Consider the following 19,112-nt stretch of genomic DNA (forward strand, 5'->3'; position numbering starts at 1 on the left):
GTACATCCCAGCTGTTCAGAGGAAAAATAAAAACGGAGGAAAAAAGCGTCAAACTTCAGCTTATTTGTCCGGCACTAATGCGCCTGACTCAAAAACCCTCTCCTCCATAGTCGCTACCAACCGCTAGCATTGCAGCTAACTGGAGGATTCTCACGCTTCAGCGCCGCTAGCCACCGCCGAAGAACAGCTGACCGCTTAAGAGAGATAATTATCCCTAAAATAAGCAAAATAATCGAACACCTACACAATGCCTAGTAAGACAAAAAGTCTTATCAGAGAAGAAAATAAGATTTATTGCCTTAAATTTAGAAAATTTCACTTGCTAAGATTTAGTTTTTTGCAGTGATTGTACAATAAGTCTGTACAATAAGAGTTCTGTTCGTTCACCTAGTTTTATTAAAACCATAAGAATCTTCTCAAAACTCAAAACTAGCCGTGCAGTTAGGAAATAAGTAAAATAAATAAATTCTGAGCTTATTTTTCTAACCCACGTCCCTCAAACAAAACCTTAGACATTCTGAGCTTTGCTTGCTTTCCTCATGCCCCCGTCTCTCTCCCCTCCTTGCCAAGGTTTCTGCAGTTAGCATGTGCGAGGGCTTAGCCGTCCAGACCTTCTGCATTAGCGCTCATTCCAGCCCTCCCGGTTTCTTGGGAAAGCAAGAAAACAAGCCGAGTCCCGGCGCTAGAAACAGTCAATCAATCACTCGCTCTGCAGCTCTGCATTCCTTTCTGCTCTACCTGCCCGGCCGTACCGCGCTGCACACCATGCCACATTAACCAGCCGGGCTTCTCACCCATTATTAAGATGGACGGTGTTTTGGTTTGGTGTCACAGTGGCGGTTTTGGCTTCCGGAGTTAATCCAGACAGTCGGTAGTGATGGTTTATTACTGACAACGGCTGTTAAACCAAGCCATAACCGCCATAACCATTAGGACCCAACCCAGTGGGCGTTACCTCCACGAGGAGGGGCCAATCTACAGAAACGTCCATTATTGGTTCCTAAGCGTATGGAGTCACATTATGACCATCTGCATTCTTCTACAAGCTTTGTAGTTATATAATAATTATAATAATACTGCGCATTGCAAAGTTAACACTATGGTCAGACCTCTAATTCTTCTCATCTCTGCTGAAACTGAGCTTTCGTCCAATCACGTTAAGCTAAAGAGCTAAAGGCTAAAGCTGTCGGTTCCATGTGGGTCAGCCAGACGTCTTCCTGTAGCAGTTTTCCGAAGGTTTAAGAAACAGTACTCACTAGGGGTGTGCCATATCATATCGTACGCAATATTTTCGCCCACGTTTCTGAATATCAAGAACGATATTATACTCTGAAATATCGTGCCATATCAATAACCCCTAATTATCACATAAGGGTACTACTTTTTTTTTTATTACTGTTTTTAGCAAAAGAAAAATTCACACTGTTCTCATTTCCCATTATAAATCTACTAGATTTTATAGATTATATCTGTCCAGTATCATTTATTCTACAAATCTGATAAAAGTCTTGTATTTTTTAATATCTCTGTTAGGGGTGTGCTATATAATATCGTATGTAGTAATAAAATTACATTTTCATTTACATTTGTTGCAGTAGTGTATTCTTGAATTTATTTATGTAATTCAGTGTTTTGTCATATCTCCAAGAGTATCGTTATCGCAAAAATATTAGGAAGTATTGTGATATTATTTTAGGGCCGTATCGCCCACCCCTAGTACTCACCACTCTCTGGCTTCATCTGTAATTTCTTTAAAGAAAGATGTCTACTTTTAATAGTTACAGAGTTCTCTGTGTTTCTGTGTTTCTTTTTCTAGTTAATTTGATGATGAAAGTGTGAGAGTGTACAGCTCAGTTCACAGCTCACAGCTTAAGAAAAAAAAATAAATAAAGGATAAGGATAAAATGAGTTAAAACAATCAAAGTTTTTTTTTTTGGAATTGACATATAACATCTTAAAATCAGAGCTGATGGTGCTGTAATTATGATCACGAATCACAATGTGAAATAAACATGGCTATAATATCTGTTATACATTAAAAAAACAATAGTCATATTTATAATGCTTTATAAATGTATTATAATTTGTTTTATGTATGTTTATAGAGTGTAATAAACGTGATATTCATAGAAAGTGTTAGTGAACAGTCTGATGCATTTTGCCGTTGTGAAAGTGGACGTTTCTGCAGAATGACCCGAGCGCTGGTTTGGGTTAGACTCTCACAAAACCCTTAAAGACTCATTCAGCCGGGGATTCCAGTGGGCTAAGCCATCTTTAGTTGAGAGCCATCTTTTCTCTAGGCAGCTTTGTGTAGGCCGAGCCCGCCGGCAACCCCCTCGCCAACCCCCTGAATGACCCCCGAGTGGAGGTCTATAGCAGGCTATTGTCAGCGGCCCTGAGGAGAGAAAGCGAGAGCAGGGTTTGGGGACGGAGCTGATGATGAATGGTCAGTATTGACCTGTCACCTGGTTTACGTTACCCGAACTGGTTTCCAGCAGTGGAATGAAGAAAAGTCCCATGCATTAACAGCATTAGCGTTATAGTGTTAAAACGCTAGTAAAATCTAAAGTAGTAACTTTGGTAACACTTTCTATGTATGTCATCTTTAATAGACACTCTAACCACATAGAGATGAAATTCATAGAAAGTGTGGTAACATTTTCTTTAAATGTCATCTCTATAAGACTCTATACACATACTCATAACACATTATAATGCATTCATAAGGCATTATAAACATGGCTAGACATATTTAAAAAAATGTATAATTCATTATAGCAATGTTTATTATGCATCACGAACTGTGATTATAATGCATTATTAGCTGTGTTTATAACATGTTATACATCAATACCAAGAAATTATTGATGTATAACATACATCAATGTATCAATGTATAACTTAAATAGTCTTAAATATAATATTAATTATAGTCAATTATAATGTATTATAACAGGTCTTTGTGCGCTCTAAGTAAAGTGCTTAGAGATATACTATGTTAACAGCTTATAACGTATTATGACCACAGGTCATAATGCTTAATAAACATGGCTATAATGGGTTATAGCCATGTTTATAATGCCTTATGAATGCATTATAATATGTTATGAATGTGGTTATAGCGTCTAATAAAAATGACATTCATAGAAAGTGTTACCGAAAGTGTTACCGTAGTAACTTCTGTAACACTTTCTATGAATCTCATCTCTATTAGACTCTATTATAACACATTTTTACCATATAATCCATTCATTAGGTACTATAAACATTGAAAACACTTATAAAAATGCATAACCCATTGTAGCCATGTTTATTATGCATTATGATTATTATGCGTTTGATCATAATACATTATAAGCTTCTTGACGTATAACAGTATATAAACACAGCTATTAATGATGCATTATGATCAAAATTCATGATGCAAAACAATAACCATGGCTAAGATGGGTTATACACTGCAAAAAATACATTGGCAAAAACTAGACATAATATATGCAAATTAAGACCACAAAAAAAAAAATCTGCCAATGGGGTAAGCAAAATTTTCTTAGTAAGATTTCTTACACAAAGCAATGGCAAAGTCTCAAAATGAGTGAAGTAGACAATAGACTATTGTTTTTTTTTTTTTTGCAGAGACTCAAGAGAACTCCAGACAAACTCCAGTCCAACTAAAGCTTTAACTTTAATATATTTACATTCTACTAAAAATACATTCATTTACAATCAGCATATATGCAGCTAAAAAAGGGAAAAGCCTAGTGCATCCCATATTACCCTTTCACTTAAAGTGTAAAAAAGTTGATATTTAAGCAATAGAAACACAAGAGGGAGTGTGTTATCACAGTGCTATTTATTATCTATTGCTTTTATACAACAGTTTTTTTTACAAAATGAATAAAGAAAATAAATCAGAGAACTTTAAGAAATTCAGTTAGAATATGCTTTAATATGGACTGTGCCTTCCGCCAAAAAGTAGTTCCTTACTACTTAACTACTTTACTACTTAACTTAACTACAAAACAGTGTATGGTTCATACAGACTAACACCACGAAAGTTAGCTTGAAAGCAAAATTGGGAATAAGTGAAGATGGTAATGTTAGGAGGGTGAAATAACGCTAATACTCTCCTCTCCTGCTCCGTGGAGTCGTCTTCAGGTGAACGCTGTGCATTTTTTGAGCATTTCTGCTTGTTTTGCTGGGTGGTGTTGGTTTTAGCTAGCCGGCTGGACTGTGGTTAGTGTAGGTTAGCGTAGCTTGCTTTAGCTCAGCATTAGCTTAGCTTAGCTTAGCCTAGCCTGGCTGTCAGACAGCAGTAACCGAGCGATTTCCTTCCCTTTTTTTTTCCACAAAAGATGAGCCAGCGCTGAGGGCTAAGGGCGAGCCTGCCGCGGCTGAGCGCTAGCCTGTGCTAAGCTAACGCTGCTGCGGGTATCCTGTGTGTATATAAATACGCCGTTACTCGGCAACGCGTCGACGGAGTGATACAGGTTTAGTGTGAGAAGGCCGTGATGTTATCACAAATATCAGCACGGCTAGAACACTTCTCAACCAATCAGATTGTGAGGTCGGAACTAACTGTAACTAACTGTATAATTGTCATTTGAATACTGATATTTGAGGTTAACTCATTATATATTGAATGGGAAGTTCCATTTTTAGTCATTTTGTGAGCTGCTTCTTAAGTTGGGTTATTTTATGAAGAGGAAATTGGCCTAAAGTAAAAAAATATGCATATATATATATATATATATATATATATATATATATATATATATATATATATATATATATAGTGGTGTTCGGTTCTAGAAACGAGAGTCTATGGAATGCATCACCTTCCACCTTCCTCTGCCAGTTGAATATGTCAAATGTAGCATCTGTCCTGTATATCAGCTCTCTGTAGAGGTAATATGGGATGCAGATGTAACAGAAACTTAAAAAAAAAGTAAAAAAAAAAGGAAGAAACAAATCCGTTCCATATGTTTTTTGGCCATATGCATGTATGTACTGCCATATATCGAGCTGGGAGTGCAGCTCTGCAGGAGATCCGTACGCTGCGTATTGTTGCGTCTGTTGGTCTGAATGCGTCTGAATGTGTTTTGTCTGGGAAAGCTGGTAATTCTCTTTAAACACTGACGACGTTGTTCTTTTCGCACTTAAGATTTCGTAAACATTTTAACGAGGGCCTGGGCTGACCCCGTGGTTAAGCACGGTCATAACTCCTTACTGAGAGTGACGCAAGCAAAGGTGACTAACAGATATTTCACATTCCATAGTGGACGGTGAAAGTTCTGCATTAGCATTTGATCTCGATGCGCTGACAGGACGTCGCTCACTGACTTTTAAAACAATATAATAATAAAACAATACATTATTGTATCAATATAATGAGTCATTTGTCTGTACAGCATAATTCTTTAACCTCCTGAACTTTCTTTTTTTCCAAAATGTTCCTTGGGGATCAATAAAGTAACTTATCATATTTTTTTGTTACTCGTTTACTTTGTTCCTTGTATTTAATTCAGCAAAATTAAGCAATTTTACATTAAAATACTTTACACATGCTTATATTACAAGCAATATAAACAGCTTACATGGTTAATATTTGCCCTTTACCTTTCTTATGTTACATTTCTTTCAAAAAAGTGCTACTTTTTTTTTATTAGTTTTTTAATAAAATGTAAAAGAAAATTAATTAAACTAAAGATATGAGTAGAAAATTTGTTTAGTTTCAAATTTACAAATGAAGCAATGTTTATTAGCCCTTGGCCAAACATACTGTATGTAATATAAATGTGTGTGTGTGTGTGGGGGGGGGGGGGGTGTACAGTGTGTGTTTATCGAAAATGTGTTTTGAAAACTGGCACACATGATTGGTTGATTTATTTCACATTAAGCAAACAAACGCAAAACACACCCGTGATTAATTACAAGAATCATTACAAGCCTTTTGCTCAGTTTTAAGCTGTGCATGGTGTACTTTTCCCATCATTATGATAGCAAAGACACACTGACACCCTAAAATCCAGCTGCACAGTATGCAGTTGACGGTTCGGTAGATTTAAATAATTAATATTTCCATATTTTTTCTTATATTTGATGACTTTATTGTTACTTAGCAATGCAGAACATTTTAAAAAAGGGGGTTATAACATTATAAAGTCTCCTTATACTGAAAAGACAGCTTTAATACTAAAATAATGTACAATGTTCTTATAAACAGAAATTTTACTGTATTTTGAAAGCTCTCTCTCTTTTTTAAAAAGACAAATACTTGTATTATATGATGTTTTATGCCCATGAGGTATTATTCAGTCATATGACAATCATTATGAGGTACAGTATTATGTATGCCATATTATGCATTATGATTACGTAATTCACACTAGCTAACTAGCCACTAGCCAGGGAGTTTCTGGCAGATTTCTGTATAGTGTAGTCTATTGTCTTATAAACATGACAAAGAGGTCAAAGGTAAGAAAATTTGGTTACATTTCCCATGTACTCTGCATTTGTAATGCATTATAAATGCATTCATAATGCATTATATGGCATGCATAATATCTTACAATGACTGTAATAAGCCTGTATAATTGCTCATAAGTACTTACAGCGACATTATGAATGCTTTTTTATGCATTATGAATACATGGTTCATAGGAAGCATTATCAAATTTCCTTACCTTTGACCTCTTTGTCATATTTATAAGACAATAGACTACAAAGAAATCCACCAGAAACTGTGAATTACGTATTCATAATGCATAATATGGCATGCATAATACTGTACCTTATAATGATTGTTATAAGCATGTATAATACCTCTTGGGCATAAAACATTATATAATACAAGTATGTCTTTAAAATTATGTGTTCTAAATGTTACTAGTACTTATATATAAAGTACTTATAAGCAATTATACAGGCTTATTATAGTCATTATAAGGTATTATGCATGCCATATAATGCATTATAAAAGCATTCATAAGGCATTATGAATACAGGGTTCATAGGAAGTGCTACCGAAAATTTCAAGGACCAAAAGGCTCATTATGTTAATAATACCCATATAACCACCCAACGGCCATCGTTTTACAGGAAAATTCTCTGTGTCCATGCTTAACTTTTACTGTCCCCCTCCCTAAGCTGACCTCACAGCACCTCCAATCAGCTCCTCTCCTCTCACACTTCAGCTGGCAGCTCCTCCCGGAGTCAATGATGCGTGCCCAGTTCCAGAGCTGTAAAAGTGTCTGGCTCTGCTGGAGGAACCATGGTTTCCGCATACGTTTAGGTCGCAGGGATGGTGAGGGAAGCAATGTTTGGGAATGCTGTCATCTGTATCCTCACCCCTGCTGGGTTTACGGCGCTGTTTTAAACCTCTGTCGGTCTGAGACTCGTCCCCTGGCGGTACAGGGGGATGAGCGCGGTGATAGGGAGGCCATCTGCAGGCCGTTTCAGAGGCTGGATACAGGGTTGACCGGACCTGCCCCTGAGGATACGAGCCCTGGAACAGAGGTGCATCCACAAGTACTGTATATGTGTATGCGATCACATGGCTTGCTGAATGTTGGGTAGAGGGTTAATGATTCCCAAAGTTCAGAATTGGATCCCATACTAGACTGTGGCATCTTTATTTCTATATCTCTGTATTTGAATAATTACCATTTTTTTAAAGCATAAATCTACTTTACTACAGTAATTTAGTTCATACACTCTAAAAAACAGAGATACAATATAAGTACCTATTTGCACTCAAAGGTACACTCTTCATAATTGTACCTTCAAAGATATAATATTGGTCTTTACAGGGTCAGATTTGTTCCCTCTGAAGTACAAAGTCATTCCTAAAAGCAAAATACAGATTGGTACCATTTAACCTGCAGCCAAAAGGTACTGTATTTAGTATTCTGTATCACTGTACTAATAAACAGTATATATATATATATTAATTGCTCATTTTTTATTTAAAAGCCAAACAATTTTGGATCATTAAGTTCTTGACACATGTTCAGTTGATGTTAATGTTTATAATGTTTATAATCTTTACTGGCCCAAAAAAAAACATGGGCACAAAAAGTTTTGTACTCTTTTTAGTACAAATCTGTACTTATTTTTTTTGTATTGTTGATGATTAGGGCTCACAGCCAATGAAAACCGAAAAATCAGTGTCTCAGAAAATTAGAATATTATATAAGACCAATCAGTACTTTCGGCAGTGTGGGCAGTGTGCCAAGTCCTGCTGGAAAATGAAATCTGCATCTCTATAAAAGTTGTGAGTAGCAGAGGGAAGCATGAAGTGCTGTAAGATTTTCCAGGAAAACAAAACTGCACTGACTTTAGACTTGATAATAAAACACAGTGGATCAACACCAGCAGATGACATGTCTCTCTATCTAAACCATCACTGATTGGTGGAAACTTCACACTAGACCTCAAGCAGTTTGGACTGTGTGTCTCTCCACTCTTCTCCCAGACTCTGCGCTCTTGATTTACAATTTCAAAATTGAATCAGATAGTGGTGGTGGTAAATTACTTAGTTATGGTTAGGAAAGCTTACTGAAGATTAGTGATGACCTGTTCAGCAGAAAAATAGCTAGCTTGCCTGTTTGCATGGCTGCAGGTATAGAACACTACAGGTATAGAACACTACAGCAATGCCGTTGTGTTCTATACCTGGCAACCCTCTTGTGAGCAGGTACTAAAAAGTCTCTGTTTCCAGGTACCGAATTTGCATTACATTTTTTTTACTATTTTTATTGTATTAGATCATATTAACCAACTGGGTAACACTTTCTATGAATGTCATCTCTACAAGACTTTATAAACATACTAATAACACATTATAATGCATTCATAAGGCATTATAAACATGCCTATACATATTTATAAAAATATATAATTCATCATAGCCATGTTTATTATGCATCATGAACTGTGATTATAATGCATTAATAGCTGTAGTGTTTATAATATGTTTTACATCAATACCAAGAAACTCAGTCCCAGTTTGCAGACTGTATAATGACAAAAAAAGCTTCCAACTTATAAACACACCCTCAATAATCCTATAAATATAGTTTTTTTATACTCATTAATTTTTCTTGTCTTGAATATAATATTAGTTATAGTCAATTATAATGTATTATAACAGGTCTTTGTGCGCTCTAAGTAAAGTGCCAGACTTCCATTGTGGGACTATATATTTAACGATAATATACTATTTTAACACATATATTATAAACACAGCTTATAATGTTTTATAATCACAAGTTATAATGCTTAATAAACATGGCTATAATGGGTTATGCATTTTTATAAATATTTATAGCCATGTTTATAATGCCATATTATAATGCATTATAATATGTTAAGAATGTGGTTATAGAGTCTAATAGAGATGACATTCATTGAAAGTGTTATCACCAACTGTCCCTTACACTCAAAATGTCAAAATTTTGTGATAAACGTACCAATAGAAATTCTCCAAAATTACTTGACTTAATTAATTGACTTCCATTGAAAGTTAAGAAGGTTTTATCTTTCTCCGGTAAAGTGGCTGTTTTGGAGATACATGTTTTTCATTGGACAGCAACAATATAAACTATCAGAACTCAAGACTCAAGTAGAAATCAGTAGAAATGCTTTCCTTTCTTCCCTACTTATCATTATAAATCCCTTTTGTTTGGAAAAGGAAGTAGATAACAGTGAATAGGACGTTAAGAAAGTGGTTGTAATGTAGGTATGTGTCAAACATGGAGATACAGGTCTACTGATCTTATGGATGAATTTTCCACCCTATCCCGGCGCTCCTAGCCAGAGCTTCCTGAAACAGATGTGCTCCTGCTCTCCTCGTTTACTCCTTTAATGAAGTGCCAGGAGAACAGAGGTCACCGGCTGCCGAACAGAACGCTGACTGAGCAAATATTTACCAAATACTGTCGTGGATGATGTACTCGTTAAGAGGGAGAAAGTCCGGTTCTCATTTTTCTCCTCAGAGTCTGAAACTGTCCTTAAGGGTTTAGGAATCAGACGGAGATAATGACCCCAGAGATTTTTAAACGAGCTGTAGTATCTAATCACACTGTTTACTGAGTTTATACCATGTTTTTAAAGCATTTCAGGAAGATGAATGAAGGTGATTACATACAGCAAGGTTTGCTTTGCAGTTCGTCTGATATTGGCATTGCACATCAAAGGATGTAACTTGTAACAACTTTTTTTTTCATAGTAGGGATGCACTAAAATTAGATTTATATTTTTAGCTAAAAAACAAAACCAAAAGTTTTAAACATTTGGTCGAATCTTTGATCCAATACCGAAAATGTATTTTTTATCAATAAAGCTCTCTTTTAAGCATTTGTTGATAATTATTATGACTTAAGACCAATTAGTGCTTTTGGTAGTTTAGGCAGTGTGCCAAGTCCTGCTGGAAAATGAAATCCGCATCTCCATAAAAGTTGTCAGTAGCAGAGAGAAGCATATGAAGTGCTGTAAGATATTCACAGGACAACAAAACTGCACTGACTTTAGACTTGATAATAATAAAACACAGTGGATCAACACCAGCAGATGACATGTCTCGCCAAACCATCACTGATCATCAGTAAATTTTACATTTCATTTATAAATTAAGGGATCAGAGTCTGGAGGAAGAGTGGAGAGACACACAGTCCAAACTGCTCGAGGTCTAGTGTGAAGTTTCTACAATAAGTGATGGTTTGGAGATGTGGATTTCATTTTCCAGCAGGACTTGGCACACTGCCCACACTGACAAAAGTACCAAATGGTCTTTTTGGGGTTTTCATCGGCCATTTTCAAGCCATAATCATAAATCACTCATAAAAATAAATTCACTCATAATTCATTTTGAACTGAATTACCAACATAAAGTGACTTTTCACTGATTTTCTAATATGTTGAAATGCACTAGCACACTTGGGACTCTGGTTTGAGGTCATCACCTCTTAATACTCGCAGGACTTGACCATAGTTTGACCTTCTTGAGACTCTGGATTAAAAACGGTGCACAAAAAAAGCCAAACAAACCAAGTCGGCTGTAGTTTTCTTCGGGCCATTGGTCAGCAACAGTTTTGGTATTATGAGTATTAGCCTCAAAGCCGAAGCTGAAATACGGCACTGACTTTGCTAAGCACTCGGTGACTGTACGGATTAGGGCTGCAAACACTGCAAGGTGCACGGAGAGTTCAGGAGGAACTTAAACCTCGACAAAGTGGATTTCAGGGGTGGGCTTGGCCCTGTCTTTTTTCTTTTATTCCCCCTGACTTGAAAACTCTGAAGCCTGATCATTTTTTAAAAATTCCATTAAACGCTAAGCCCTCTTTGAGAATCAGTTCGTGTCCGGATCAGTCCGGATCAAGCCCTTAATCCCTTCCATGTGCACTGTTAATTCCTGGAAAAGTAGTGTACCATATTGCTCTGCGGTGCTAATTAGTTGTGAGTAGGTGTGAGAGACGGTGGAGGTGCTGAGGAGTTCTAGCTGAAATGCTGCCCAGAAGACAATCAGTCAATCGTTCAATCCTCTGGCTCGCTGAGATACTAAAACATGTCTTCTTGGTTGCTCAGTCCCTTCCCACATGAGGAATTCAGGGGTCGAGCAACAAGAACCATTCCCAAAAACGTAACTCAGCTTGTTGAAATGCTGAAATATCCCTGCTGGGTGTTGCTGCTTCAGCTTCTTTCCAGCTTATAAGGGTCTCAAAATGAGAGTTAATTCCAGGCACAATTTTCGTTGGCAACGGCGCTCCGTTACATTCGCACACTCCCAGCCACGGAGGATATATAAGTCAGGGTTCAACACCGCACAGGAAGGATTTGGTTTCATTGTGGTCTGCTCACTGACAGGCGATGGAGACTGATCAGGCTGTTAAAGGGCAATTAGCAGTAAATCTCGATGCAAGCCGTTTCCACAGAGATCTTTTTTCTTTTTCACGGCTCTTTGGGAGCAGGGTAGCTAATTGGGATGAATTCCTACAAGGGTGCTTTGCTAGAGGGACTGAGGTTTACCAGAGGGTCAACGATACTGGATGGTTAATTGCAGATAAAGTATTGTGTGTATTTATTTATTTATTATTTAGAAACTTGGACTAAAAGCGATATACCCACACTAAAAAGGTAGCCAGTCGTACTGTAGCTCTGAGCGGGACCACCGTGTAGCTGACTTGCTCGCAACCCAGGCAGCAGAAGGTTAAGGAAGTCAGAAGATTAGGAGGTTAAAGAGAGTTTAGTGAAAGATCAGGCAGATTAAGACAAATCTAAGGAGGTGGGCTAAGATTACAGAGAGAAGGAAGCAGAGGAACAGAAAAAGGTCACGGCTGAGTTTGCACAAAGCACCGCTTCACCTAGAATATACAGAGGATCTTCATATTTGGCAGAAAGAGCCAGGTACGCTTTTCCTAATTGAGGGAATACTGAAAACTGGTGCATCTCAAAAGTTACTTTATTTCAGTAATTTAGGTCAAAATGTGAAACTCATATATTATATAGATGTATTAAACACACAAAGTGATCTATTTTAAGCGTTTATTTGAATGAAAACCCAAAAATCAGAATTAGAATATTATTTAATACCAGTTGGAGAGACATGTCATCTGCTGGTGTTGATCCACTGTGTTTTATTATCAAGTCTAAAGTCAGTGCAGTTTTGTTTTCCCACAAAATCTTACAGCACTTGCTTCCCTCTGTTGACAACTTTTATGGAGATGTGGATTTCATTTTCCAGCAGGACTTGGCACACTGCCCAAACTGACAAAAGTACCAATTGGTCTTGGTCTATTGCATTTTGTACTGAATTACTGAAATCAAGCAACTTTTCAATGATATTTTATTTTTTTTAAATGCACCTGTACCTAGAATCATTGGACCCCGGCTCCCCCTGAAATGCACTTTTAAAACAAAGGAACCAAATTAAGTTCTTTTTACTAATGCCATAGAAAAATAAAACATGGGAAACTCTGTACTTGGCTAGTAAAGTATAGAAGGTCATGTAACAATTCCTTGCTTTCCTAGTTAATCGACAACTTATAGACTTTATTATAGTCAATATTTACAGTATGACTTGAACAGTATGTTGTTGAATGGTCAAGAAAGCACTCTTGTCTATTGACATGCTGTCTAGAATCAGTTAATATGTAGATTACTTCACGAGTGTCTTCAGACAGATGATAGTCTGTAGATAGTTTGTGAAATGTCTAAAAGTCTAAAAACACTTTTTAATGGATTTCATCGTATTTTTGTAATGGTTAAGATTCTACGGCCAATCCAAGAACCACTTTGGGAATCCACCCAGGCTAAAAATGCTTAAACAGTTTAGTAACTTCCTACTAAATCATCTGACCTTTGATGAGCAACTTCCAAACGAATCGTACAAATGTTTCTCCTAACACTAACGTATCTTGGTTGGAAATATTTTGACCATGGATAGCTAAGAAGCAGCAGAGCTCGCCTAATTGAAATAAGCTTATAATGCGGGTCTTCCGCGGAACAAGACCGGCAGATTCGGTTACATCTGGAGGGACGAGGGGCAGACAGACTGCAATTTGTGACATTCTTGCCCCCTGGGAAGAGAGAGGGCAGCAGGGGCAGATTGATTTACACGGCCGCTGCTTTATCTTGATGAAGGGCCTTAAACTTGAGTCAGTGACAAAGATACCTGGGTCATTATGAAGTGCCCCGGGAGCTCGGGGAGAGGACAGAAGCTGGATATTGATTACAGCCCCCATTTTTGACCTTACCTCTCTCTCTTTCTCTCTCTTTCTCTCTTTCCTGAACCCTCTCACCCCCCCCCCCCCCCCTTCGCTATGGATTACTGACTGGTCTAATCTCTCTTTTGTGGTTCAGTTCAGCCAAGAGCTGTGCACGATACCCCTGCAACCCAACTCTACTTTCTGCTCGGGCCATTCTGGGACCAGCTTCCTCAGGGGAACGCTGTGACTTTGTGTGGTCCAAACCACACTAAGTATGCAGTAAATTGAATCGTTCACCTGCTTCATTGATAAAGCAAACGTTTTACAATGCGAATGTAGTGATGGATGCAATTATTGGAGGTTTAAAGTTTAGTCATAGGTTGCCTGATTGATAAATGCTTGATCTAAACATAAAATCTGGCAACCATGAAGGCTAAAGAAGTGGGAAACCCTTGCTGTGTGTGAGTTAGCATTATCCTGTTGACAAATGTTAGTTCAAAGCCCCACCACAAGAGGCAATACATAACTGATATAAGTGTATCATTTATAAAGGGTAACGATCGTCATACCAGCAGTTGAGGCTGTGTTGTGCTCCACAGTAAAAGCAGGATTGAAGCTCTCACCAAAATACCTCCTAACTCAAACCTGACATCATCAAATCTCAAACATGGCGTGGATTTGTCGCTAAAAAAGGTTTATATTTCCTGACACCACTTCAAATAAATGCATCCAGCTTCTCTCTCTGAAAGTCAAGAAACTTAGCAAAATATCTTAGGGTATAAATATCTCACCTTTTATAGGGCAGTCAAGAAATCACTTTTTATCACCTCTTCTGGCAAGAACCAGTGCATTTTATTTTATTTAAAAAATATATATATATTGTTACAAATGACTGACCGAATGTTGAGATGGCGGCAACTACTGTTCTTAGCAATGGCATTGTCTGTTTTTTTTAAAGTCTGTATTCAAGGCGAGTTTAAGTTGTTAAATCTTATGCACAAGTATAAATGCTAACATCAGCAGTGTTGCTATAGGTGTGGATGTAGATATCAATGGGTAGGTGGTGCTATCTCCCCTCTTATCACTCCTATTGTGTGATGTTGGCTGACACAGGCATCTGTAAGCTGGTGTATCTTAGCTGGTCATCTGGCGCCTTCCTTGCTACCATTGGTTGCCCAGTGGCGCTGCATTGGTAGCAAGTCAAGTAGAAACGAGGTGGAGCCTGACTTCACATGTATCGTAGGAGGCATGCTTCTGTCCTGACCCTCCTATTGCCAGTTGATTTGCTGATTTAACTAACTACCTAAAGAACCAGTGCATTGTTTTTTTTATAAAACTGTTCTTAGCAACGGCACTGCCTGTTTTTTGAATCTGTATTCAAGGCAAGTTTAAGCCGTTAAGTCATTTCCTTTGAAATAAACCAGAACCAGAACACACCAGTGGGGTATACGCTTTCATTTCAAGATACATGAAGCTCCTGGCTAAAACAGAATCTCAGAAGCAAACCTCAGACACCAAACATGTCTTTGTTAATCATCTCTGTTTTTGGTAAAGGTACAAAGCACATCAATCTACTGTGCAAGCTTCCCAACTTCTGTCATCCCTTTGTGCAAAGGTTTCTCTGAAAAAGGATGCTAGAGGTGAGCATGCCTGGAATGAATCCAGGTTTGCAGATTGAGCCTCTGAAAGCCCATTCAAAAGCCCGTCTCAACGCCTGTCAGTTATATAAGAAGTAAAGGTATAAGTTTGCTTGTGGTTATTAGGGCTCTCTCTCTTTCTCTCGCTCTTTCTCAAGTGTATATGATTTCATACTCCTGACTCAACCCCTGTCCTTGTTCCTTTTCTCTTCTTTTCTCTTCAGTCATCAAGACCAAGATCAAGGAGGTGAAACGGGAGAACAATGACCGCAAGGTGATCCTCCAGAAGAAGAAGAAGACCCTGAAGCAGGGAACTCTGAAGAAAAAGGACATGAAGAAGCTCATACTATACCTGAAGAACGGCGCCGACTGCCCGTGCTCGCAGCTGGACAACCTGAACAACAACTACCTCATCATGGGCCGCAAAGTGGACAAGCAGCACATCATCACCGGCATCCACAAATGGGATAAATCCAGCAAGGAGTTCAGGCAGACCATGAAGCAAATGCGAAACCACAAGTGTCCGACCTTCGAAAACGTCTTCAAATAATCCCCCCAGTCCCCCCCAACATTCCTTCCTACTTTTAAATGAACTTGCACATCCAAGCAATCCCAGATACCCCGCCCCCAACCCCTACTTTGTTTTATATACAGTATATATTATATATTTCTATGTGTATTTTCAGATCAACACTTTTTTTTTCTTTTCGTTTTGAGTCTGCTCTGTTTATTAAGATAGAGGACTCTAACCGGAGTGATTTACTTTACCAATGGTACGGCTGATACCCTTAAACTATCCGGCAACTGATTACTAATGTATATATCCATAATCTCACCATGAATGGGCTGTAAAATGACCAGAATCCTTCTTGAATGTTTCCGATATTTCCTTTTTCCATTTATCTTGCTATAAATTATATCACGGTAGTCATGATAGATACACATACACATGTAGGTTGGCTAAAGCTTTCTGGATGATCTGACACTTGTATTTTACACTGTGAAACCAGCACGAGCCTTGAATGTTACATTGTTGTTCCTTATTGTAGACTTCCTTCAGAAAGTAAGTCTACCAATATTTAGTAATCAGTTCAATAAAGATCATACTGTTGTTCTGTATAAATTTTTAACAGGCTTGTTCTGGTTGAAGAAGCACATGTAGACATGGCATGTCCCCCACTGATGAAGATACTTTGAGCTCTCAGTGGCTCAGCAGAGAAAAGACCAATTTATGCTGTATGTATAAATACACGACAAAAAATGACAATATCATCTATGTACACCCCACATACAGCAGCATGTAGACTCTTCAGAAATGTTCCTATACTTTGCAGAAACTTAGACAAATCATCATATTCCCATTTTAACATTTGTGCCTCTTGACTTTTTAAATATAAAACAATGCAAAAACACATCAACGCACAAGTATAAACGCTAACAACAGCAGCGTAGCTTTAGATATAGATGTAGATACAGTATATAAATAAGGGAGTTTGGATCAAAAGCTCAATTATCAAGGGTCATGCTACTTCGCTATCAGCAGCTGGAGCCATGCTCTCACTTGGTGGATAGATGGCACTATCTCCCCTCTTATCACTCATATGTAAGCTGATGTACAGTATCTTAGATGGTGATCTGGCGCTTTGCTTGGCACCTTTGGTTTCCTAGTGGTTCTGCATTGGTAGGAAGTAGAATATAGAGGCAGAGTCAAATTTCACAAGTATCGGAGGAGGCATGCACTTGTCCTGACCCTCCTATTGTCACAGAATTGCAAGTGATTAGTGGGTGAGTGGTTGATTTACTAACTAACTAAACTAAAGTTAGTTTTGGGTTGAAATAGGAAAAAAATTAAGAAATTGTAATAAAAAAGAGACAGTTTAACATGATAAAATCACGAGTCAGTTGGGGTAGTTTTTTTCCATTCCCAAGTATTGCTTTTACTTTTTACAAAGTGGATTTACATGGGTAAACTGGCCAAAAAGTAAAATCAGTCAAAATCCAGCTATCCCACGCTGCCATACATGCCAACATTAAATGTCTTTTCATGTGTCCTCTTCGCTGTTAGCACTATTAGCATGATTTCGTTTGTGTGCCCTTTGTAAAATGTCGTCAAATCACTTTGTACATAAAGTTCAAACACGATTTTAAAAATAAAACCATGACCACAAACCCAGTCTGATGTCATTGGCCATCAAACTCAAACTCAGAAACTCAGGCGACACTTTTTTGGACAAAAAGACGTCCCTGGGAAATTCTCATGTCGGGAATTGGAAAGTTGGTCTCAGATCAACGTGATCGGAGGTGTGCTGAGCTTTCGGTGTGTTTTCAGCTTTTCCCTGGAAAAAAGTAAAGGTTACATCAATGTGTAGGATTTATATCAACACTCGTAAGTCAACTGCAGCCGTAAAACTCTATACAGAAGAAACACTTCAAGCCTTCAACGCCTTCTTTTTCCCAGTTGAGTTACATACTAGAGCCCCTAATCCCCGTCTAGAATGTGGCAACCATCTTAGATCAACAGCGAGGACCAATCCACAGCTAAAATGCTATTCGCCTGCCATGTTGCTCATGATTAATGGCTTATTCCAGCCGTGCAAGAGCAAGACGAGCTCTGGAAACCATTGCATGAATGAACACAAAGCCGTGTCAGAGTTAAATACAGCTTATTTGGGTGTAGACGTTGCCAAACACAGCTGATTGTTGATTTTTTACAGACAGTTTTACCTCCCCTGGCGTTCTGAAACCACTGTCCATCACAGACATGCTGTTCGTATTGTATTTGTTCCAGCCCTGCAGAACTGTGGGTACCGTTAGTGCTCTTAATAAAGTACCACCAAATTAATGTGATATTAATTTCATATTATTAATATGAAAGGTATAACGTATATAGAGGTTCAGCAGCACAATAGAAGCTCTTTGTTCTATAAATGCGAGTTTTTTAGCCATATATTTTTAACATAATTGTTAAAGTATTTTTTTTAAGTATTTAAAATAGTATTTAAAAAAAATTAATCAGATTAATCACAACAATATTCTATGATTTACTGTGTTTAATCACACTTGTTTTTTCTTCTTAAGACGCTATATGTTTTTTTTTTATTTAAATAAAAGAATGAATGTAAGAAATGCAGTAAAATGCTATTATATTTATATTAGTGGTGTTAATTAAAATACTAGTATATTTTTTTCAGGGGAGATAAAGCCCTGAACATGTGAATACATGATAAATTATGATAATTGAGAAACTTTTCTTTTTTTTTATTTTATTATAAACATCTCAGCTTGGTTTTAAGGATTTCTGAATTAGAACTTAATTAGCTGAGAAAAAAAAATGATAATTTTCACACCTGTAGTTGGAAAGTTTCTATGATCCGGATCAGTTGATGAGTTCGTTCATTTGAAGTGTTTCTCCCTCTGTTTGGTTCGTTTTCACACAGGCATAAAAACCTAAACTCACCAAAATTTGCACCAATAAACACCAAAAAGCACATCGTCTCCTCTGATTGGTCAGAGCTGTCTGGTGCAGGAGCAAGGAAGTAAATAGAGTGAGAAGATTCAAGATTATGTTCCAGCTCGTATATCTGTATATCTGTATATCTGTGCAGTGTGAAGCTGCTTTAACACAGAATGCGGAAAATTTGCCGCTGCTCTTTTAAACCCAGTGTTTTTAATGGGACGTGCAGCTGCACATTACTGTGCTCTCAGTGTGTAAACAGCATGGAGCAGCAGCAGAGACAGTGTTTCTTCATAGCAGTATATTATCTGGCTA

At 37.6% G+C, this 19,112-nt stretch overlaps 1 protein-coding gene across 1 annotated transcript in view; it reads left to right on the forward strand.

The window, feature by feature from the left end:
- sfrp1a (secreted frizzled-related protein 1a) overlaps positions 1 to 17,512 on the forward strand; it is a 35,029-nt gene extending 17,517 nt beyond the window's left edge. The window contains exon 3 of the mRNA XM_007238123.4: positions 15,568 to 17,512. Within this exon, the coding sequence (XP_007238185.1) occupies positions 15,568 to 15,893 (326 nt within the window). The 3' untranslated portion in view covers positions 15,894 to 17,512. The remainder of the gene's footprint in view (positions 1 to 15,567) is intronic.
- The last annotated feature ends 1,600 nt before the right edge of the window (positions 17,513 to 19,112 follow it).

This window comes from Astyanax mexicanus, chromosome 22 (assembly GCF_023375975.1).
Source record: "Astyanax mexicanus isolate ESR-SI-001 chromosome 22, AstMex3_surface, whole genome shotgun sequence".
Taxonomy (NCBI): domain Eukaryota; kingdom Metazoa; phylum Chordata; class Actinopteri; order Characiformes; family Acestrorhamphidae; genus Astyanax; species Astyanax mexicanus.